Below are 22,436 nucleotides of genomic sequence, written 5' to 3' on the forward strand. Positions count from 1 at the left end.
ATGCTTTGCTGCTCTCACGCCTCAGTTCAAGTTGGCTCTAGCATATCTTAGAGCATCTTTGTTCCCAGACTTGAATGCAGACTTAAGCTTTATATAACTATGTAAACATTGGCCACAGGTGATGTTAAATGTTTTGACCAAACCACCAAAGTCATATCAAAGCAGTCATATCACATAATACTCAGCCACTTTTTAATGTTGCATGTCACTATAGTAGACATCTTTAGGCACTGTGATTATCAACTTATTTTCCCAAATTAATGTGGGTATAACTTTCCAGTTCTGTAAATGACGCTACCGGGCCTAACACCTTAGTAAGTCTTCCTAAAAAAGTCACCAACTCATGATTCCCTTTCACTTCACTTGAGACATCAATCTCCTACTCAAACATGGAATCAACACTGCCTCTGTCTTGTACTCCATATCAATGAACTGAACGCCTTTTTTGTTTGTTCAGTCACTTTCTCTGAAACTGCAAGAGTTTATGGACATTTCTAGGGTGGCTCTGAAATGGTCATCTGGGACCACATTGTCATCAGGGTACTACTGAGCTAACACAACTTCTTCCAAAACCCTGAACTTTTTTAATGCTTTTCTGGAATTTAGAAGGTTTTGAGTATACTTTCATATTCAAAAGCCTGATTGCATGCCTTGCTCTGCCAAGTGGCCACTGTTGGGCTCCTGAGTAAGACCCTTTACCCTCAATTGCTCAACTTGTATGGAAATAAAATTGTCAAGTGAATGTATTTTTTGAGAAGAAAATATTTCTGGTTCCACTTTCTAAAATCACAGCAAGGATTCAGATTGACATGGGTTTTTTTTGTTTTTGTTTTTTACTAATATACACTTTTTGTAATGGGTGCTGCTGTTTTGATTTTCTGTTCTACCTTCTGTTGAATAGAAACCAGCTGTAAAGAATCTGGTGAACCTAATTTGGATTTAATCTCTATCCATCCTATGTCTATGATAGGTGTGTCAGGTCTCTAGACAGGTGTGCCAGGTCTGCTCTCTGTTATGAACCACTCTCCCAAGATCTTAATAATCAAACAGTCATAAATCCTCTTCAGCTAGGAAAATTCCAACTTTTTTTCTCAAACAACAACAACAAATCTGCATATTTCCCATTATTTTAAATGCTTGTTCTAAGTTTTGAGTAGTGAATAATCATAACTTTCAACCGTGTTTGGGGTTCAAAATATGAACTGAAGAACAGAACAGTGAAAAATCTCACCTCTTACAATATCAGTTTCAGTCTTCTAGTTCCAAATGTGACCTGTGTCCTGCTGTATAAGAGGTGTTTATTTATTTTCTGTTTTACAATAGCTTGATCTGACACATGGTTTCACATTTAAATAAGATGGCAGACACTTCCTAACCAGCATCATAAAATGAAACGTCAGGAACAGTAAAAACAACACAGCACAGCACATGGCATCATAGTCTACTTATTGTCATACAACTCACCACTCTTATGTGGTTTGTTTTATTTTATTTTATTTTTAAATACCTGCTATATTATATTCATATGCAAAGTATATAAATGTATAACTTACTTTAACCTCCTGATGACTTTACAAGTGGCCTACAGTACTAACATCAAACAATAAAGAAAACAAAGCTTAGCATATGGGAAACTGTCTATTATTGGCTTCTATATGTATGTTTAAGCTTTATATGAGAAACAGAAAAACTGCTGTTAGTCTGACCACATTAACCCCGGCTCTAAAAATCACATTTACATTGTTCATATTCCTTCATATGACTTTGGACTGCTGTTTGGCTGAGCAATAAAAGACTAAATAAGTCAACTTACAAAAAACTGCATAGGAAGATTCCCACAGTAAGACTTTGGAGGGCAGCCATAGTCTAAAGATTGCAACAGCAATAACCATGGTTGCAGTGCCCTTGAACATGGCACCTAAACCCCAGTTGCTCCCCCAGTGCTACAGTAGGTGGCTGCTCATTGCTCCAGATATGCGTATGTGCTCACTGCCCCAGTGTGTGCTGTGTTAACTGGTGTATGTGTGTGTATTCACTCGGGATTGGTTAAATGCTGAGAGGAATTTCCCCAAGGGAACTGATAAAAAGTACCACTTCTTCAAAGAGGCCAGACAACAAAAAATTGTTCAAACACATACATCATCTATGTGAAGAAAGGAGATTGGCTGCATTCTGAGTCATAAGATATACAGGTTTCGATATGCATAGTGCTTTTAGCCAGAGTGAACGGACTAACCAAAGATAAATATTAGAAAGCACAAAGTATGTAGACCCATCCCATATTACTTCCATGTTCTTCCATGTTACTTTTGTAAGAAACATATTGTGAGAAATACCCATAATATTTCAAAATTATAATGAAACTTTTTATGTTCATAATAACCATCTGAATAAATTAGACATTTTATATTCTTTGAGATATTCTTTGTTTTGTAAGGGTCTCTGCTTTTGACTACCGAAGCTTGGTCCTGATTTAAATCTTCCCAGTGGGACCGGTTAGACTTCATTCTTATGACAGTAGGTTCGATTGCGGCTGTAATACTGCAGAACACCAGTAGGGGAGCGCAAGAACATTTTCTCTAGAAGTAATGGCCGGAATCCCTGCGAGATCACGAGCTCCAGCAGCGTGTGCTCGCTTCCAAATACATATTCTCTCTCTCTCTCTCTCTCTCTCTCTCTCTCTCTCTCTCTCTCTCTCTCTCTCTCTCTCTCTCTCTCTCTCTCTCTCTCTCTCTCTCTCTCTCTCTCTCTCTCTCTCTCTCTCTCTCTCTCTCTCTCTCTCTCTCTCTCTCTCTCTCTCTCTCTCTCTCTCTCTCTCTCTCTCTCTCTCTCTCTCTCTCACACACACACACACTGTGTGTTTGTGCGTATCCCCAAAGGTGGCAGTGAAAAGGATTTGTAAAAGAAAGCTACATCCTGAACAGGAGTGAGCGAGGTTGTTATTCAATGGGCTTGACGGGGGTGGGGTGTAAAGTATGTCGAGACAATGTGCGTGTATATCTGTGTGTGTTCAGCCTGTATATAGTGGAGTCATTATCCTGGGCTGGACTTTTGAGGATCACTGACAATAAGGTATGTGTGTGTGTGTTAAAGACAGAGAGAAAAAGTAGAGGGCAGGTGAAAAAGGCAGGTAAGTTGTTTCTTGATTTTCTTCTTCAGGTTTTTCTGTGCGTTTGTGTGTGATTGACGTTTTTTGCCATAAACAAAAATAACCTGCTTTTCATTGTTTGTCCATAAATTAAAAACCACTCTTTGTAAAAACACATTAAATATTCATACTTATCTCATGAGTTTAAGATTCCTGAGGTGAACTTTCTGACATACTTGAATACTATTAGGGTCTAATGGGACTCCTTTGACTGAAATAGGACTTAAAGGAGAGAAATGGGAAATGCATGTACACCTTTTAATATTTGTCAAATGAAATTCAGAGAGATAGTTTACTCTTCCTTTACAATCAAATATTCACTGTAAAGTGCACTAACAGGCTTCTCTAAGAGCTGTTCTAACATGCCTTCCCTCTACACACACACACACACACACACACCTTTACATTTTGCTGTGGGTTATACACCTTCCTGATAGTTTTCCTCTGTGTGTGTGTGTGTGTGTGTGTGTGTGTATGCACGCGTGTGCATTTGTCAGTAGCAAATAAGTTCTTTTCTTCATGCTTTAAGATGTTCCTTTGAAGTCTTGTAATAGTCTAAAACCTGTCTGGACTAAATGTACAGGTGTATTTGTTTACTTTGACGAAGAGAACCTGTCTCACATTAACGTGGGACAACTTTTGTGTTTGGTTTTGCCAATCATGAAGCAGTGCATTTGTTTAAATGTACTATATTTATTTTAGTTCTCGAGGAAACTCAGTCATAATCCAGGCTGATGGTTGTACCATGCTGAATTGACTTTTTTTTTCAGTTATTTTGCTTATCGTAGCTGGGCGGTATCCGTGACAATGCTCAGTGAGTGGTTTTGGTTGGAACGTCTTTGGCTTCCTGTGAATGTAACATGGGCAGACCTGGAGGATAAAGAGGGCCGGATATATGCCCAAGCCTCTCAACTCTACATCACCGTACCTATAGCAGTACTGCTACTGGGCTTCAGAGCACTTTATGAGAGGTAAGCACATACACAGACACACACACACACACACACACACACACACACACACACACACACTAAGACGGCAGACTACAGTCTATGAACAAATATCTTGACTAAACAGTTTGTTGTGTCACTGGGTATGCGTTGGCATGTGTGTGAAAGAAAACAGAAGGAAACTGATATTGTGTGTCAATGACTGTCCAATTCATGCTCTTCTTAGAGTCATTGCCCAACATATTGCTGAAGCTCTTGGAGTGAAAGACAAAATCCGTCTGAGAGTATCAAATAATCCCATACTTGAAAATTACTATATGACATGCTCTAAACAGCCCTCACAGGTAAACAAATGAACACATACACATTTGTTGGAAAAAAAAGAACCAGAACTGAAAAATAAATGTGTGTGTGTGTGTCTGCAGGAAAACGTTAGAGGTCTCAGTAAGAAGGTGAGCTGGTCAGAGCGGCAGGTTGAGTACTGGTTTCGAAGGAGAAGAAACCAGGACAGACCTGGAGTTGTGAAGAAGTTCAAAGAAGCCAGGTACATAAATAAAGATGCACTTGGGTTTAATATGTAATCCATGACTTACTACACAAAAGCTCTACTGGCACAGGGTTGTCATATTTGTTTTGGTGGTCTTATGCGACCTCTGTCTTTTAATGCATGTCAAATGTGTCCTGTTTTCTGCAGCTGGAGGTTTCTGTTTTACTTTTGTGCTTTCCTGGGTGGTCTCCTGGCTCTTTATGACGTGAGTATTTAAAGACTAAAAAGACTAAAGCCTATTGCAGGCATAAAGTCTCCAAATGACCTTGAATCTTCATGCGTCAGTCTGTAGGTGCTTGCATGTGCCTGTGCACATGGGTGTCTGACATGCCTCTAGGAAAATAAGTAATATATTCCCACAATACTCCAGTCTGACTCTGTAACTCATTGAAGGCTCCTTAACATGTATGGACAAGTCCCTACTTACACACGAATACAAACACACAGTTGATTCCATGTGCACAAGCACACACACATACACACCCACATACATGCACAAAATCACAAATTTAAATTAACTTAAAGAACATTGGTATTGATTACAGAAATCGTGGTTTTATAATTTACGAGAAGTGTGGGCAGGATTTCCCAAACAGGTAAGTGTTACTACCATGCACACATTTTATGATATTTTATGACACCTGCTTAATCATGATTAAAAATGTTTTTAAAATGATATAAAAAATCTAAACCTGAGTCTTATACACTTCTTTCAAAGTGCCTTTGAAACTTGGCCAAATTAAATAAGTCATAACAAGCTTAAATATGTTACATTTGATTTAAACACGATTAGTTTATTTTTAATTAAAACATTGTGATAGGTATGTTTTATGTATAAAATAATTAATAATGTATCATTCTCTACAGATTAAATAAATAAAACATGAGATTAAAAATGCAAATTCAAAATACAAAACTACAGTGTCACATCACCTGAGAATTGCTCACTCATCATTGAGACTTCATGGAAACATCAGTTATACTTTACTGAGCGTGAAGACTTACTTAAACCTGGTTTTTGTATAAATAGTTAGGACATTTTGTTTGCATAGGTTTGTATGCATGCTTGAGGCATGATTTAAAATACCTTTTGGTGTGTCTGTGTGTTCACAGAGCCTACTGGACTCTCAGTACTGGTATTACATGACTGAGATAAGTTTTTATGGCTCCCTCTTGTTTAGTGTGGCGGTAGACATCAAACGCAAGGTATAAGTTAATCTTACCCCCTTTATAACACTTAATAGGTTCTCAGCACATGTAGTTATGCATCCAAATATACACATACACACTTTTTTCAATTATCCACACAGCAAAAACAAGTTACTTAAAACATGATTGTTATGCAGTAGAAATAAAAATTCTGTTTTTTTGCCATATGCTTATTCCTGCAAATGATACTAACTAATGTGATTCAAGAGTGTAGACTGTTAATTGTAAATGAATATGATAGAAATCCCATTGCTTGCATGTGAATGTGTTTTTATGTCTGAGCTGTTTTGTCTGTCTTATTTCTCTGAATAACTGAGGTTGAACACCGACATGCTGCTTTGCCCAGTACAGATCAAACAGTCTCGGTCTGTCTGTCCATAGGATTTTAAAGAGCAGTTTGTACATCACTGGGCTACTCTAATACTGCTGTCATTCTCCTGGTGTGCAAACTACATCCGCATTGGGACGCTCATTATGCTGGTTCATGATGCTGCTGACATTTTCCTGGAGGTGAAAGAGAGAGAGAGACACACACACACACGCGCACACACACAGAGGGAGGCGGAGAGAGAGAGAGAGAAAGAGAAAGAAAATGAAAATATTCTAATACAAATGAAAATATGTGATTCTGAGTTGATTACCAAGCTTAACTTGGCTGTCTTTTGTTGTCAGTCTGGAAAGATATTTAATTATGCGAGATGGGAGAACACCTGCAATGGTATATTTATTCTCTTCACCATTGTCTTCATGGTAACAAGGCTTGTCATCTTCCCTTTCTGGTACGTATGAATGAATAAGGGATTTACTCAGCAAAAAGCAAGTGTTTCTTTATTGTCCAATTAAAGGCTGAAGACAATGTGTTTCAGGTTGATTCACTGTACATGGGTGTACCCGCTGGAACAGTTCGAGCCATTCTTTGGCTATTATTTCTTCAATGCCCTGCTCATGCTCTTGCTGGTGCTACACATATTCTGGGCTTCACTCATCATCCGCATGGTCAAAAAGCTTCTCTTTGGCGAAGTGAGTGTGTCCCACTCAACCATGCAAAAATACCTTGTGCATACACACACACACACACACACACACACAAATGCACATATTTTATGCCTGACATGCACTGAATAACATTCTCTCTTTCTCTCTACAGATGAAAGGTGATGAAAGAAGTGATGAGGAAGAAGAAGAGAGTCAAGAAGAAGACAACCATAAACACTTCAACGGTTCTTCCAATGGACTATCTAATGGCCACTGATACATAACCAGGAACTCTGACATCAGGGATGTGAACCCTTTGTTGATGTGAAGCAACTGTCCATATTGGACACACAAATCAATCCTTAACTGATCTGGTACATTTATAACCTTTAGTTAAGGGTGTGTTTTTATACATTACACTACTTCAGAAAAGGGACGCTATTCTGAGACACCTCCTTTTCAAATCTTTTTACTTTTTTTGTCTTCATCCACTGACATTTTATTTCTTCTGTCCTAGGCTTTCTTATACCTGTAGGAAATAGTACCCCACTGAAGCACTGGGCTGTTCTTTATTTAGGATATATCACAAATTTTATATCCGTATGTCAGACAAATTCCAAAAATCCTTTGGAATTACAGACTTGCAGTGCTAACTTAACATAATCTGACAAATTTGAGCACAAATGGAAAGCTCTTATAGATTAACATGATTAGTTAATCAGCCAAAGGTGAGTGCAAAAGGAAAGCTCATAAATAAACACGAGTATTTAAACTGGGGCTTGTGTGAAAGAACAAAAATATCTACATTTAAAAGAAAATCTCAAAATGATCCAGTTTTATGTTTTTATATATTTTTACCTTTTAATTCTCAAGTTGAAAATCTTGAAAATGAACATTTCTGTCAAGAGTGATGTGGCCAAATAACCAGTATCAACTACGTAAAATTACGAACACAATAATATGATAAATATAGTACGAGTCTGTAACGCGGAGCAACAGTGAGACGGATGCAAACAGAGAAGAGCGAGATTTATTAATGGCAAATTCATATTCAATCTCGTTAATACGTCCAGAGTCATGAACATAGCCAAAAATGCATTATAAACAGAGAACAGAACAGAACTTCATACAAAGACACTTGAAAACGAAGCAAAAACAGGTAAGCTCAAAGAAGGACTGGAACCATACGCTATACAATCACAACAAGACCAGGCAGCGAACGCTAATGACCGGCATAGAGGCATAGAAAATACAGGATTTAAAAACACGTACAAGAGAGAAATGAGGGACGGGTGGAGAACTCAAAGAGAGGTGGAACTAACAGAACGAAACAAGGAAGTAAAAGAAAACAAAGACACGAGACAGGTTGCCAAGGAGATCGCGACGCTAGCGGAGCGGAAATCGTGACAGTCACAAAAGTACAGATTGTACAGCATAGGAAATTTTTAAATGTGAAGGAATTAGCTAACAATTAGAACATAAAATCAACCTGTAACGGTACTCCGGCCCCTTCCATGTGGACAAACAGGAGAGCTAAATATTAGAAAATATTACATGGCAATACATGGGCCTGAAAGACTTTTATTTTAATTACACTACTATCAGAGGGAACAAACTTGACGTTTGCTGGAATTCTCTAAAGTTATTGTAATTGTCTTACATTGTTCAGAGTGGCCAACTGACTGTGTCGATAACTACTAGAGTTAATGTATATGTGTACATATAGATATATTTATTATAATAAGGTAGAGTTTGGGTTCAAAGCATGTACTTGTTTTGTTCAGCGGTTGTAAGGGGATGAATCAAGAGTCGTGCCCAGAATAGAGGGGGAGTTGTAGTTTTGGTTCACGTTATCGGAGCAGGTAATTTTCCAAATATGCCCCTGTCACTGGACTTTTTGAGGAAAATAAACCTCCATTATTGGCATAATTACTACCTGAATCACCTTCTGTTTGATCTCCCCCCCGCTATCCTGTTACACAACCATAAGAAAATTATTACTCAGCATTGTAAATAATAAACTGCTGGTGTTTATTACAGAAATCAGTCAAACTGTACACATATCCACATATAATACCACATTTTCCACATTACTACTCTGGAAAACTATTTAATGAACACTTATATCACTAGTTGAAGGACTTTGTCTATATTGCAGTTGAAATGGCTAAATCTCATTATACACATTAATGCACAAACATTACTACACAGATGCAGACACCATTGGTGAGGAGGGTCAGATGGTCCAGGTGCTGGTCAGGATGCTGATGTACTCCTCATCACTGGGGATTTCAATGCTCAGTCCCTCATAGTAATCCTCAAATTCAGCATATGACACCTTTCCCCCAACCCTTCCTCTGTTCCGTATACAAGTTAGGAAATCTGTTTTTGCCCCTGTGAACAACAAATATAAAATGTCTCATAAATAATAGTCATCCACGAAAATTGATTGTATAGTGTACAGGAGAGTGTCTCACCATGTCCCAAGTCCTGTTTGGCCCAGTAGAATTTCTCAATGTCAATCAGGGTAATGGAGCCGGTTTTATGTGGATCAAGTTTTACATAAACCTGAGAACCAAGAAAGAGAAAACTTCAAAACTTAACCATATTCAGATTGCCAGTGCTGAAGTCAGAGCATGCATCTCTGGAGTCTTGGACTACCTACCTTTATAAAAACAGCTTTTCTGGCTTCACTCATCTCCCCAGTAACAGCACGCATAATAGCAGCAGCATCCGCAGTCACCTCTCCCTGAGGGCCTGCAATTCTCCACACAGTGTCAAAGTCCTGACCCACAGTCAACACAATGTTAATTAATGTAATCCTGACCCACAGTCAACACAATGTTAATTAATGTAATCCTGACCCACAGTCAACACAATGTTAATTAATGTAATCCTGACCCACAGTCAATACAATGTTAATTAATGCAGTCCTGACCCACAGTCAACACAATGTTAATTAATGTAGTCCTGACCCACAGTCAACACAATGTTAATTAATGTAATCCTGACCCACAGCCAACAGAATGTTAATTAATGTAATCCTGACCCACAGCCAACACAATGTTAATTAATGTAGTCTTGACCCACAGCCAACCCATTAATTAATGACGTTCAAACCCACAGGCACTACAACATTAATCAATGAAGTCCTGACCCATTATTGTCAAAAGTTCACTTTTAGTATGTTGATTATTGATGGCACTGTATTATTTGGAGGATCACTATCTGAAGGCCTACTGCTAGGGTTGGATTTGTTAGTGTTTGTTGGGTAACTGTACCTGGGGACTGAGGCTCAGATCCTCCATTAAACATTTTCTGAGCTTCTCTTTGACCAAGAAGCCATTCTCCTGCAGGTCTAAACATGTCAGCTTCCTCCCCAGTGTAGTCAGAGTTTGGATAGCATGACCTCGCATCCGATCACATACAGCCCCTGAAATACATCCGGCAAAGATCTGAACCAGTCAGTCCACTTATTCATTCATTTGTGGAAAGAAATCAAGTAAGGCTCAGCTAAATTCTGTGTGTGTATGTGTTCCTGTTACTATGTTTAAAAGAAATGTTGTGAACACTCTAGAGAATATTAACTTTGAATTGCCCTTAGGGTCTTCCGGTTATTGAGTTCCTCCTCAGTAATGCAATTTGCTGTTTCTCCAGACTGAGCCCTGTGAGAAATTAACATTCTTCAGTTGCACATTTTATGTTATGAATATGTGTGTGCACTCTTATGGTGCTTTTGTGGGGGTGTGCATGTGCATACAGCAGGGATCTCTTGGCTTCTTCATCCACATGAGTAACTCTCAGGGTCAGATGCAGCTGCTGTCTCAAGCTGTCAGGGACATGGAGCACATCTGTACTGAACCACAGATCTGCACCCTAGAGATTGCGTACAGATGCATTATTCACACTTGAAGAACTATTTTGTTTGCATGTACATGTGTGAGAGAGGAAGAGAGAGGAGCAAGAGAGAAAGACAGAGAAAGAGCGATAGAGTGGGGAGAGGGAGAAGAAAGAAAGGAGGAGAGAGACAGTAATGCTGTTGATAGTATGGTACCTTTGAGAAGTCAGCTAGACAATATGTCCTCCCTCGAGTCTTGTATACACCACGGGCAATAAAGGGCAAAACGTTGCACCTGCAAAGTTCATGCAAAGTGTACTTAACACTATAGTTTTGCCCTCATACATGCTAGCATGGTTCAAAAATCAAATTAATTTTGAACACAAGTTACTGGACCACTCTGTTCCAACCTGTTTTTCCCAAAACTGCGGTACTCATACACAGTCAGTGTGTGATCACATGTGAAGAAGAAACCAATCAGCTCTCGACATGCCTCATGTCCACATCTATTGAAAAATACACATTGATGCACACATCCAAAGAAAACAATGATTATCACACAGCGTTTCAGTGCCTTTGAAGTTTGAATAAAATAAATCAGTAAAGGTCATGCCTACCTTGATAAAATTCTGGCATGAAAACTGAGTTTGTGGGATAAAAGGTTCTCTGTTAAAGAGTTCTGAGTTTTCACCCTGTAAAGACATATACGTTTATGTGGAACAGGAGTAACACACTGTAGTTTGTAACTGCAATTGTGTGTGTGTGTGTGTGTGTGTGTGTGTGTATTTTACATGGTGTGATGGAGAGTCCTTTTGTGGTGTGCTGAAGTGTTCACTGGACTTGCAGTGTTTTGCTCTGGGTCACTGATGACAGCCCTGAAGGACCAGCACAGACTTTATCACATCCGCCATTTCTACCATTAGCCTATAAGGGAGGTCTTTCATAAAACAGGTTTTCTGGGGAAAAATAGGGGGATAGCAGCTGACCTGCAGAGCTGGTCCACCATCATCTGTTCAATCACAGTCTGTTTTTTCTTCTCAACAGTCAGCGCCTCCTACAAAACATACCTTTTTGAGTATACCACAGCAAAAGAACCGTCATATCAAAGCCACCCTTACAACCACTCCTGTGAATGTCAATACGCTGACACATAACGTCATTTACAGCTTTTTCTTTCAATATCCAATCTCTAGTCAGCATGCACTTAGCATTTCAGTGATTCCACTGCTAATTTATGTCATTGCAGCCCTCACAGTAATATAGTAGCCATAGTATATTATGTAAACACTAATAAACTATTAGTCACAGAAACGCTATGACAGTTATTACAACAGCTGTAATAACAGAAATTACTCACTGCCTCCAGTTTCCTGGTTCTAGTGTGTATGGTGCTGGTCTGAGTTTGTGCGCACTCAGACGTGTTGCATGGGGCAGAGTGACAGGACTCTGGGTTTGGTTCAGGATTGTTGGGGGGGTCGTTAAGGAGCAGGCTTCTGCAGCTGGAATGTGGTGAGTTCTGATATCCCACCATTGGGGTATTTCTTTGTGTGTCTCTTACTCCTCCATTCCATGTCTGAGGACAACACAACAGGCAATTTTCCAACAAAGAGGTGAGAATAAAGCAATCATACAGTTGCATAGAAGAAGACTTTAATGAAAGTGAGGATGCAGGCAATATCTACATGAAAAAAAGGTCTATAAAATCTCATGATCACCAGTTTATATATGTTGGTTATTATAAAACATATTTTTTACATGATCATGGCCCCTTTCAAATACAGCAACATTTTTATATACAGTATATATCCTTTCAAACATCCATAACTTCTTACACTTTTTATTATATAAATGTTTTGTTTGTTTGTTTGTTTTTTGCTTTTTGGCTTGTATATGGCATATGTGATTCTTCTAGGATTCGTTAGTTATTTTTACACAATCCCATAGGCACTGTTGGATGACTACCTCATGGGGGTGTGCTGAAGGTGCAGTACCCCAGCTCATGGCCGACAGTGGGCTTGATTGCATTTCAGCAACTGGTATGACAGCATAATCCTTGGGAAATGGGAAATTGCATCCATAAACATGGAACACATCCACTCTCATTCCTTTTCACTCTCCCTTATTGAACACATGAAGTCAATCTGTGTCTATCATTGTCTGTCTGCGCAACTCTCCCCGTTTTCCCTCTCTACTTATCTAGCAAATATCCTCACCTCCTCTTCTCTGTCTCGCAGTCCCTCCAATGCCAACATTGGAACTCTGTTTAAACCACAGAGATCTGATTACTAACGGACATCAACCATAACAAAACAGTTTAAAAGAATTGGTGAGAGAAGACTTACTCTTTTGGACGGGGTCCGCGACTTCGTTCCGTTATCTGGGTGTTGAAACGGAATATATGTTAAAAATCAATGACGATTAAAAAATTTTTTTTTAATGTCTGAGAATAAAGTTACCATTATCTGCCTTTGATTTCCTACTCGGGGAAATGTTCTTTTCACATTTACATCCCAGTCCATACTGTGTGCACAGTTATAGGACTCGGTTATTTTGACAGGTAATAAACCTTGAGCTGCGTTGCTACGATTTTCCTCCAAACAAAACACACGTGCTTAAGCGTTGTCAACGAAAAGGTTCTTGGGTAATGAAGTCCACAATTCCCATGTAATTTTACAATTGTGCACAAGTCTTAATCTGTGTGTGTGTGTGTGTGTGTGTGTGTGTGTGTGTGCGCGCGCGCGCGCGAGGGAGAAAAGAAGCGAGAGAGAAAACAGGCTTCTTGTAATAAAAATTAGAGTAGGCCTATATAATGAAATTATATATAAAATTAGATAGATAGATAGATAGATAGATAGATAGATAGATAGATAGATAGATAGATAGATAGATAGATAGATAGATAGATAGATAGATAGATAGATAGATACCTACCTGTTTGGAGAGAGAGAGAGAGAGAGAGAGAGAGAGAGAGAGAGAGAGAGAGAGAGAGAGAGAGAGAAGCTACAAAGCTCCACACTTGTTCGTGATGTGGTGGGTGGGTTTGTTTCAAAGACCACATTACCGCAACACGACTCACGAATCATCAGCCCAGATAGTATTAGTCAATGATCATTACTCAAGGACAAGCAAGAATAATACTCGCGTAAGCTTTGACAATGGACCTTTCCAGCTGTCTCGCTCTGTGGATATCGACTCTTTTAGCTAGCTCTTCAGGTGCTCTCTCACATGTGCTGCCGGATATTGCCGATCCGGAATTTATCCGCAGGTGCGTGCAGGCACACAACGTATATCGCTCGCGTGCGAATCCACCTGCGGCCAACATGCGTTTGATGGTAAGGGGAAACCGTCTTCGCCTGTCACGTTCTGTTCACGTTATGCTCAGCTCAGTTTATTTGTTTGGCAGACAATCGATAGAATTGTTTAACCATTAGCAATTTTCCAAAAGGGACTAGTCCTGAGCATTTCGTTTTCATATTAAAGATGTACATGTGAATCAGCAGATTGCAATTATATTCATTTTATATCATATATTATAGATTTAAAATTATGAAACTCTCTAAAATCAGATATTAACCTGTTTATTACCTTGTCGTTCTTAGGTATCTATCTATCTATCTATCTATCTATCTATCTATCTATCTATCTATCTATCTATCTATCTATCTATCTATCTATATATATATATATATATATATATATATATATATATATATATATATATATATATATATATATATATATATATTCAATGACCCCTGTAGTCGTCATGGCAATGAAAATATTTGAAAGGAGTGGTGTATTTCTTTCCTTTGCCAGGACATGGAGAGTTTTCCCTTTTGTGTTTGAAAGTCTTCTTATTTTTAAACTCCAAAAGGTCCTTATCTTGTTGGGATTCTGAGGGAAAGGTTTCCTGCACTGGAAATAAAAAAGCCCAGAGGGGCTGTTTCTGCCGTCACCAAAGAGATGTTACATTGTTCTTTACAAGCTTTTGCACAGGCATTTCCATTTGTAGTCTAAATAAGGTAAAAAAAAACAACAAACAAACAAACAAAAAAAACTGACTGACAACTCTGTAGAAAGTCCTGTAAAAAGTTCTACAATGATCTTTCTTGATTTGTTTAGCTTTATTTTGTAATATTTGTTAAATACTTCACTTGAAATACCATAAAACCATTTTAGTTAATAGCAGGAAATAGCTTTAAGAGCATAAAACATGATAAGGTGTTATCAAATATGCAATTCTTAGGGTACACAAGTAGGTGTTGAATGAGCCCAAACCAGTTCCTAAAAAGGAATCAGAATTTACCAAAGGTGCATCACTATTTAAAAACAAAGAATCAGTTAAATGAATTCACATATAATACACCAAGTTAACTGAATTTATGTTCTCCAATGTGTGTGCATGTGTGCGTGTCCACTCAGTCTTGGGATGATTCTTTGGCCAGAGGTGCGCGGTCATGGGCAAGACACTGTAAGGCTTCCCATAATCCCGTGCTGCAGCAGGTGGGCAGGTCTCACCCTGAGTTCCGACGGGTTGGGGAGAACATCTGGCTGGGGGCTCCATACTCTGCCTTTACTGTGGAGTCAGCTATTCATACCTGGAATAAAGAGGGTGCAGATTACACTCACCAAAACCAGAGCTGTGCCCGTATATGTGGCCACTATACACAGGTTGGCTATCATACATGTTCCTGTAAGCAGGCTTAAGCAAACATGACTATATTTTATACCTGTAAAAAAGTTTATATTGTCAACTTAATCATATTTGTTTATGATTTGGATATTAGAGTACAATATAAATAAACATTCACTATTGGAGAGGGTGCAGAACAACCCTTTTCTGATTCTTTTAAATGTGTTTTTGTGCATTTCAGCTCATGTGGGCAACAAGCTATAAGATAGGCTGTGCTGTCCATGTTTGTTCTAGAGGAATTGACAACTTCTCCACTAATCCAGAGTCCACTATTTTTGTATGTGACTATGGTGATGCGTAAGTAAAACTCTAAATACTCTTCCTGCTATAAAACTCTCTTTTCTCATGGGTCTGTTATAAGAGACAAAAAAATTAATTCTTCATTTCAGTTTTTGTAGAAATTAAAGATGGTTCTTGAATTATTATTGACTGAGTTGTCAGTAGTCTGTAGTCTTGAAAATATGCATTTGCAGTGCTGTAGTTATGATGATGATAATATTATGTTAATATGTTCTCTCCCAGGGGAAATGTATTTGGCTTTCCTCCATACATAGTGGGACTGGCTTGCAGCAGTTGTGGTGCAGAGAAATGCAAAGATAAGCTTTGCAGTAAGAAAAATTGCAAAACATGTTTACATGTTTCTGAACTACACTTATCAGAATATTTTCACCACATTCCCATAGCAACAAGACATAGCTCAATATTTACCACCTTATCAAAAAATAATCTCAATGTTCATTACATTCAAAAACAAGGAGAAGCACAGATCCTGTCACTTTTATTTTTTAATCTTTATAAATGCATTACATATATATGCTCATATTTTCAACAGCTGATCCAGACCGCGACAAAGATAAGAGTATGTATAGTACATTGTACTAATCAACTGCTAAACTTAATCAGCAGCACAACTGTCTTACTATGCACTACACTACCATAAGCCTTGCTCTCTTTTTTTTGGCCTGTTAAATGCTTTCTGCCTTGTTAACATTAATTCATTGCTTGCTTTTTTAAAAAATATTATAAATGGCTACTAATTACGTATGTTTCTGCAGGATACGATTGGACGCCTGGGTGGGATTTTGTTCCCTCCTCAGCCCACAGACTCTCCCATTGGCTGAATAACCCAGTGCTGCGGATATCATTTGGAATGTGCTTGCTTCTCTTCTATGCAACACACTAAAGTCACCCAGTAAACTTAATACCAAGTTGTTTAAGCCTTTATAACCTTTAGAACTCCTCACCAACTCATAACTCTAGCAGGGTCGTGTTATGAAGGCCTAGCATTTTGTTGAGTCATATGTGTGGCATCCCCCTGCTGTGTAGGACTGATGCTGCCCCACATTGTCACTCCCACTAAACAGTTTAAATGTATTCTATGTCCTTTTTTGTGTAACTCACTTTTCAGTATGTGTTCAATCATACATCATATATAAAATCCATATTAATAAACTTTTCACCCTTCATAATCACATATTTAAAAATATGCTGAAGAGTCTTGCTGACTTCTTACTCGCTGATGGGCAAAGGCATTGTCTGTGACTCCTGAAATCCCTTTCTATAAAATCCACAAATTTGTTTTATTTGCCTTGACTATGCATCCCTGAAGATTTTACTGTATCCATGGAGATGGTTGTACATATAGCGTTCTGTAGTCAGTGTGAACAGTCTGAACAGAGATGAGTCATGATCTTAAAAGGCTGCCTTTTAGTACTTCTGAGCAATCACCCCACAAAACAGGGTTTTCGGAATACTAACGATACCACCAGGCTGGCTTCCAATTTTTGTGGGTTAGTGACATTTAACCTGACCTTATTTTGGCATCATATTTAAAGGCAAAAGCCAGGATATTTAAACAGCAGTCATATACACATATGCACACATACGTTCATACAATTGGTCTGTTCATCCATATCCCAGACTGGAAGGTATGGGTTTAAGATAACAAGGTTTTCCTAAAACATATGACAAAGATTATTCTGAAAAGGACACAAATACACACTCACATACAATCAAAGATAAAACATATGTTTGGTTGGGCAGTGCTTTCTGTGTCTTGTGAATTTGGTTTTGTTTTACATAATTTTTTGTACATTTACTTTGGGCAGACAGAGTCTGCTGATTCTGCGGCTGTGGATAATGTGTTGAAATGTAGTTCATGTGAGTAGTTTCAGCAACTGTATCCAGATCTTCTACTGTTTGTAATTTGATTTGTTTTACAAATGCATCTTTGTGTGTATGTGTGTGTGTGTGAGAGAGAGAAAGAGAGAGAGAGAAAGAGAGAGACTTGTATGTGAGCCAAACTAGCTCAATGAAGTCACAAGAAATTCAATAGGTCAGAGTCCAGTTCCACTTTCTCTTGCACACTTGTCCTGTGTTTTTGTGGACTGCAGAAGTGGCACTTACCGGAGTTGCTGGGGAAAATGTACATGGAGTAAAAAAAGCCACATTTGGAAATTCATAACTGGAATTAAAAAGCATGCTTGAGAGGATCCACGTTACAAGGAGTGATGAGTAGGTGTGTGTGTGAGCATGTGTAAGTAGAACCTGTGGAATCTGCTCAGAGTGTAACCAGCCGGAGCTGAAAGATCATCATGGTCTTGCCAGTCACTGGAGTAACCTTAGCCGTGCTGGTTTCCATGGTGACACCAGATTTGGTGTGCGGGGGACAAGAGAGAGGCGAGGACTCACGACTCACATACACTCATCTCACACATGCTCAGCACCATTACACACCTCAGGCTGGAGGCCCACGGAGCATGACTTTCAACTACTTCCAAAAAGCTGCAGATAATGACATGTTTGAAAACAATGAACATGATGTCAACTTTGATGATGCAGGATTAGGAGGCCCACATACTGGGCCTGAAGATAAACCTCATCTTAAAAGCAGAGAATATGAGACTCTTTCAGCTAATGCTTATTCGGATGTTAGAAACAATGCAATTGAATTAAATGTTCAAGATCCAGAGTCATTTACGTTAGCAGATGATGAATGCAATGAAGTTGACTGTAATGATAACATTATGTATGCTAATACTGAATCAGCTGTTACTAAAAATGACTACATAGGTGCTGCTAAGGCAAATAGAGCTGCAGGGAATGAAGAAGACTCTGTCTCTGCACTGGACAATGCTTTGCTGGATGAGAAGGATGAAGCCAAATCCAGTGAAGGCCCTGTTGTGCTTGTGCACTCAGGCCCAGTTCGTGGCCTCACACTGGATAAAGCTCATGTGTTTTATGGGATTCCCTACGCAGTCCCTCCTGTAGGGCCAAAGCGGTGGACTGCTCCCAGCCCTGCGTCACCATGGACTCTGCCATATGATGCCACGTTCCCTCGACCTGCTTGCATGCAGTCCTGTACTGGGCATTTCTCTCAATCATGCCCTTTTCAGGTAATCTTCCTTCCACCAATTGCCTGGCATCAGCTAAACACCTACACCAGTCAGAATTCAGCACTGATTACTTCTATTTGATTATAATTTTTTTCTGCAACATTGGCCCATGAAAGTGAGTTTGGAAACAGTGCCCTTTTTTTATGGTGGTGTGTAGCCTACATTGCATAAAAGCTTTAATCCCAATCTACCAAATCTTCTGAAATAAGATTCATTCTCAAGTGACTTCATAGCAGCTGGTAGCTAAGAACTTAAGACTTCTAATTGTAATGCTTTTGTCTGTTCCGCTGTTATCATAGAAATAGACTAACAGCATACATTTATTCCTTTCAAGATAGCCTATTACATAAAATATAGAATCCTCAAATAAATGGTGTCAAAACCTGTGAATATAATTGTGTTGTTACTCTTAGTACTGAACAAGCCTTAAATTATGAGATTATTTACTATTAATTGAATTAATACTTATTTGATATGTTGACAGATGTCAGGTGGATACAAGGTGGTGCAGTTATTATTGCCAGATTTTCTAGGGTGATAGTACATAAGTACATAATTTGTGCTATGATACCATACACATGATTTTTTTTTTACTCTAATTTTTAACTTTAATTTCTTTGGTGCTAAACGTTATTTGTCAAATTATATAAGACAAAGAAATTTATGGAAAAATATAGTTTATGAAAGTGTATAATGTGAAAGGAAATGAAATAATTTTAAAGTGGCATTATGTAAGATTTGTTTGTTAAAATTGAAAGAAGAAGAAAAATATCTGTTAAAATATAGTGTCCTTTGCTGCTAGTTGCCCTGTAAAGCAGTTGGGTAAGATTTGGTGAGAGTTTTTTGGAACACAGCAGACGTCTTTACATAATAATGTCACATGCACAGGCTCAAAAAGAAGACTCAAAAACAAGTCCAGAGAATTTCTAGAGATTTCTGTAATGTCCTCCGGGTTTGTCAGATGCTAAAGTCACCTGCAAAAGAATTTAAAATGAATGGTTGTGAATGGAACTAAACTGCTAAAAAGGTTTCTCACCACTTGGCTAGGATCTTCCTCTAATTTGGAATAGTAGAATTTCGTATTACACTAAAAATAGGAAAGAAAACTTAACTGTGTATTTTCCTTTTTTCTACAACAAAGGAGGTTTGGGCAATAGGATGCTAGTATTTCTGTTACTGAGTGCTGATTGGCCTAATAGTGAGTGTGGCAGTTTTTGTAACCTAGTAGAGAATATGAAGTTTTTATTCTCATATATATTTGCATTTGAAAGGGCTCAAATGCAAATCCAACATTATACGGATAAGGATAAGATTACAACAAATATTTCAAAAAATATCTCTTCATAGGACACGATCATCACAGAGCAATGACTGAGTTCTTTTTGAATACTCATTCAACATGAACACCTTTGCATTCATCCATTCATTCATTTGCACTCATGTAACTCACTTTACAAAATATTCTTCCACGAGTTTCGTGCTGATGTTGCCAATTCCCCAAACTTATACAGAGCATACTAAAATTTTGATCCTGATTACAGCCCTGATCCCAGTGCAGTTTTAAGTTTTAGTACTATTTAACTGTATCTGTGTTCAGGTGAGTGAGGACTGTTTGTACCTGAACGTGTTTGTTCCTGTGAGTGTGGACCTATCACTGCAGAGCACCACAGCCCTGCCTGTCATGGTGTGGATTCATGGAGGTGACTTTATTGCTGGCTCTGCTTCTAAACCACTGTATGATGGACGCTTTATTAGTAACTATAGCAACACAGTGGTTGTAAATTTGGAGTATCGCCTAGGTAAGACACACACCACAAACACATTTGTAACAGTATATGTGTTATTACTGTATAAGCCATATGTATGTGCATATGTCTGCAGGACGGTGGCTTTGTAAGGATTACAGTGATGTATTTTGATTGTTATTTAGGAGCATTTGGGTTCCTGGTGACAGGGAAAGATCCTCAGAACTCTGCAGTGGGAAACTATGGAATTTTGGACCAGCAGGCGGCACTGCACTGGGTCCAAGGAAACATCGCTGCCTTTGGTGGAGATCCAGCCAAGGTGAGTGCATGGAGGTGCTGGTGGGATATTTTTTATAACTCTGTATATTGATGCATGTTTGTGGGAGTGTGGATTTATGTGTTTAAATGCGTGTAGGTGACTCTGTTTGGTGAAAGTGCTGGGGCCCAGTCAGTATGCTTGCACCTGATGATGGAGATCAGTGAGCCAATGTTCAGACATGCTGCTGTACAGAGCCCTCCCCTCTCCATCCCACTCAAAACCAGGTTCTATAAACACATGCACACACAGCTTTCCCACAGTACACAGATCTTCTGATGGCAATAACACTGATGATGATGACTGATTTTGTAGGTCGGATGCTGTGAAGTTGGGTAGGGACTTTGTGAAACTGACTAAGTGCTCAGTCTCTGACCTGGCCTGTCTTCGCTCTCTCAGCTCACACGCCATATTAGATGCTCAGGTTAAAACAGGTACAAGCATACACACAGTGGTTACCTGAGGATGAAACTCCATGAAAACCTGAGTGGCAGAGATAAACCACACATTCTTTCTAATCTTTTTGAAGGTTCTAAAATAATCAACCCTTTCCATTTTCTGCAACTGTTTGAGACCTGGGGTCCTTATATTGATGGAGAGCTGATCAGGGAGCAGCCAACTGCAGCCTTCCCAAAGGGTCACTGGCAGAGCTACAAGCCAGTCATATTAGGTCTGTTACACACTTGCCTGAGGACCTGGTCTTCTGTTTATTTTGGACTATGCCTGGCTGTGTTAGTTGTCATGGCAGCCTACAAGATTGGCCCTTTATCAGCCTTTGCATGGCATTTCAGCCACTCGCCACCAAGTTTTGACAAGCATAAATATTTTGTATTCTTCTAGGTACTACATCCGAAGAAGGTGTGATCTTTGTATATGGGGTATTCAATGAGTCAGTGTCTGTGCTGGAATGCATAGCCTACACAACAGCTATCTTCAAGCACAATGCTCTTAGCATCCTGTACAAATATGTTCCGCTCTACCATAACCAGGACAGACGCGTTATGCTGTCACAGGTGAGACACTAACACTGCACTGTTGAGTGAAACTGGAATAGTTAAAAGTTAATTCTACCTTTGCAATTTGGTTATTATAAAAGGTATTTTGATCTGAATGAGATGTCTTCTTATCTCTTAGATTGTGACAGACTATGTGTTTCTATGTCCGGCTCGGTGGTCTGCTCGATCTGCAATAAGCATGGGCGCGACTGTTTGGATGTATGTGTTCGACCACTCCCTTTCTGATCACAACATATGGGCAGGACTTACTTTCTGTTACAACCATGCTTGTCATGGGGCAGAGCTTCCTTTCCTGTTTGACTCTGCAGCTGTTACAAACCTCACTCTCACAGCCCAAGAGACTCTCCTGGCCAATCAGATACTGTGTTACTGGGGTGCATTTGCCCACACTGGAGATCCAAACTCTCACAGTGAAGAAACACCTTTCTGCAAGCAGCAGAAGCTTCCTGCTTGGCCTAGGTACACAGCAGCTGAAAGCTGGCCAATACTAAATTTAACTCTACAGTCTCACTGTCAGCATGGCAACAGAGACAATTTCTGTGACTTCTGGGATCACCTGGACATTTACTGATGGAGAGGAAAAAGGCACTCCTGATGAATTATG

At 39.0% G+C, this 22,436-nt stretch overlaps 4 protein-coding genes across 9 annotated transcripts; 3 read left to right on the forward strand and 1 right to left on the reverse strand.

Annotated features, from left to right (window-relative positions):
* Nucleotides 1-2,836: 2,836 nt before the first annotated feature.
* cers3b (ceramide synthase 3b) lies at nucleotides 2,837-8,746 on the forward strand. 3 transcript variants are annotated; one of them, XM_027015135.3, is made up of 11 exons: nucleotides 2,837-2,935; nucleotides 3,919-4,119; nucleotides 4,325-4,442; nucleotides 4,524-4,642; nucleotides 4,793-4,850; nucleotides 5,191-5,241; nucleotides 5,759-5,851; nucleotides 6,236-6,364; nucleotides 6,527-6,633; nucleotides 6,721-6,874; nucleotides 7,002-8,746. In XM_027015135.3, the coding sequence occupies exons 2-11, from the start codon at nucleotides 3,956-3,958 to the stop codon at nucleotides 7,104-7,106; spliced, it is 1,098 nt and encodes a 365-aa protein (XP_026870936.2). In that variant the 5' UTR covers nucleotides 2,837-2,935; nucleotides 3,919-3,955; the 3' UTR covers nucleotides 7,107-8,746. The 3 variants fall into 3 exon arrangements, with proteins under 3 accessions (XP_026870936.2, XP_026870935.2, XP_035381243.1); XM_027015134.3 differs by lacking the exon at nucleotides 2,837-2,935 and adding an exon at nucleotides 2,957-3,072; XM_035525350.2 differs by lacking the exon at nucleotides 2,837-2,935 and adding an exon at nucleotides 2,992-3,130 and having other exon boundaries at nucleotides 7,002-8,745.
* A 90-nt stretch (nucleotides 8,747-8,836) lies between these two features.
* On the reverse strand, nucleotides 8,837-13,948 carry caps2 (calcyphosine 2). 3 transcript variants are annotated; one of them, XM_081715323.1, is made up of 16 exons: nucleotides 13,829-13,948; nucleotides 13,010-13,044; nucleotides 12,881-12,926; nucleotides 12,630-12,719; nucleotides 12,025-12,240; nucleotides 11,654-11,721; nucleotides 11,459-11,542; nucleotides 11,285-11,359; nucleotides 11,078-11,173; nucleotides 10,884-10,962; nucleotides 10,590-10,705; nucleotides 10,418-10,494; nucleotides 10,111-10,262; nucleotides 9,495-9,614; nucleotides 9,307-9,397; nucleotides 8,837-9,223 (listed from the first exon to the last, which is right to left on the reverse strand). In XM_081715323.1, exons 3-16 carry the CDS (start codon nucleotides 12,917-12,919, stop codon nucleotides 9,066-9,068), a joined length of 1,461 nt encoding a protein of 486 aa, XP_081571449.1. In that variant the 5' UTR covers nucleotides 12,920-12,926; nucleotides 13,010-13,044; nucleotides 13,829-13,948; the 3' UTR covers nucleotides 8,837-9,065. The 3 variants fall into 3 exon arrangements, with proteins under 3 accessions (XP_081571449.1, XP_026870909.3, XP_081571447.1); XM_027015108.3 differs by lacking the exon at nucleotides 13,829-13,948 and adding an exon at nucleotides 13,124-13,270; XM_081715321.1 differs by lacking the exon at nucleotides 13,829-13,948 and adding an exon at nucleotides 13,124-13,269 and having other exon boundaries at nucleotides 12,028-12,240.
* Nucleotides 13,666-16,844, forward strand: glipr1b (GLI pathogenesis-related 1b). 2 transcript variants are annotated; one of them, XM_081715324.1, is made up of 6 exons: nucleotides 13,666-13,999; nucleotides 15,090-15,338; nucleotides 15,542-15,657; nucleotides 15,883-15,968; nucleotides 16,193-16,219; nucleotides 16,416-16,844. In XM_081715324.1, exons 1-6 carry the CDS (start codon nucleotides 13,823-13,825, stop codon nucleotides 16,541-16,543), a joined length of 783 nt encoding a protein of 260 aa, XP_081571450.1. In that variant the 5' UTR covers nucleotides 13,666-13,822; the 3' UTR covers nucleotides 16,544-16,844. The 2 variants fall into 2 exon arrangements, with proteins under 2 accessions (XP_081571450.1, XP_026870910.1); XM_027015109.3 differs by lacking the exon at nucleotides 16,193-16,219.
* Nucleotides 16,845-16,931: 87 nt separating this feature from the next.
* Nucleotides 16,932-22,419, forward strand: si:dkey-30c15.17 (cAMP-regulated D2 protein). The gene is made up of 8 exons (XM_027015107.3): nucleotides 16,932-18,755; nucleotides 20,353-20,554; nucleotides 20,686-20,819; nucleotides 20,916-21,043; nucleotides 21,132-21,250; nucleotides 21,346-21,486; nucleotides 21,657-21,829; nucleotides 21,951-22,419. Exons 1-8 carry the CDS (start codon nucleotides 17,955-17,957, stop codon nucleotides 22,401-22,403), a joined length of 2,151 nt encoding a protein of 716 aa, XP_026870908.2. The 5' UTR covers nucleotides 16,932-17,954; the 3' UTR covers nucleotides 22,404-22,419.
* The last annotated feature ends 17 nt before the right edge of the window (nucleotides 22,420-22,436 follow it).

Source organism: Electrophorus electricus, chromosome 6 (assembly GCF_041902795.1).
Source record: "Electrophorus electricus isolate QZ-2024a chromosome 6, ASM4190279v1, whole genome shotgun sequence".
Taxonomy (NCBI): Eukaryota; Metazoa; Chordata; class Actinopteri; order Gymnotiformes; family Gymnotidae; genus Electrophorus; species Electrophorus electricus.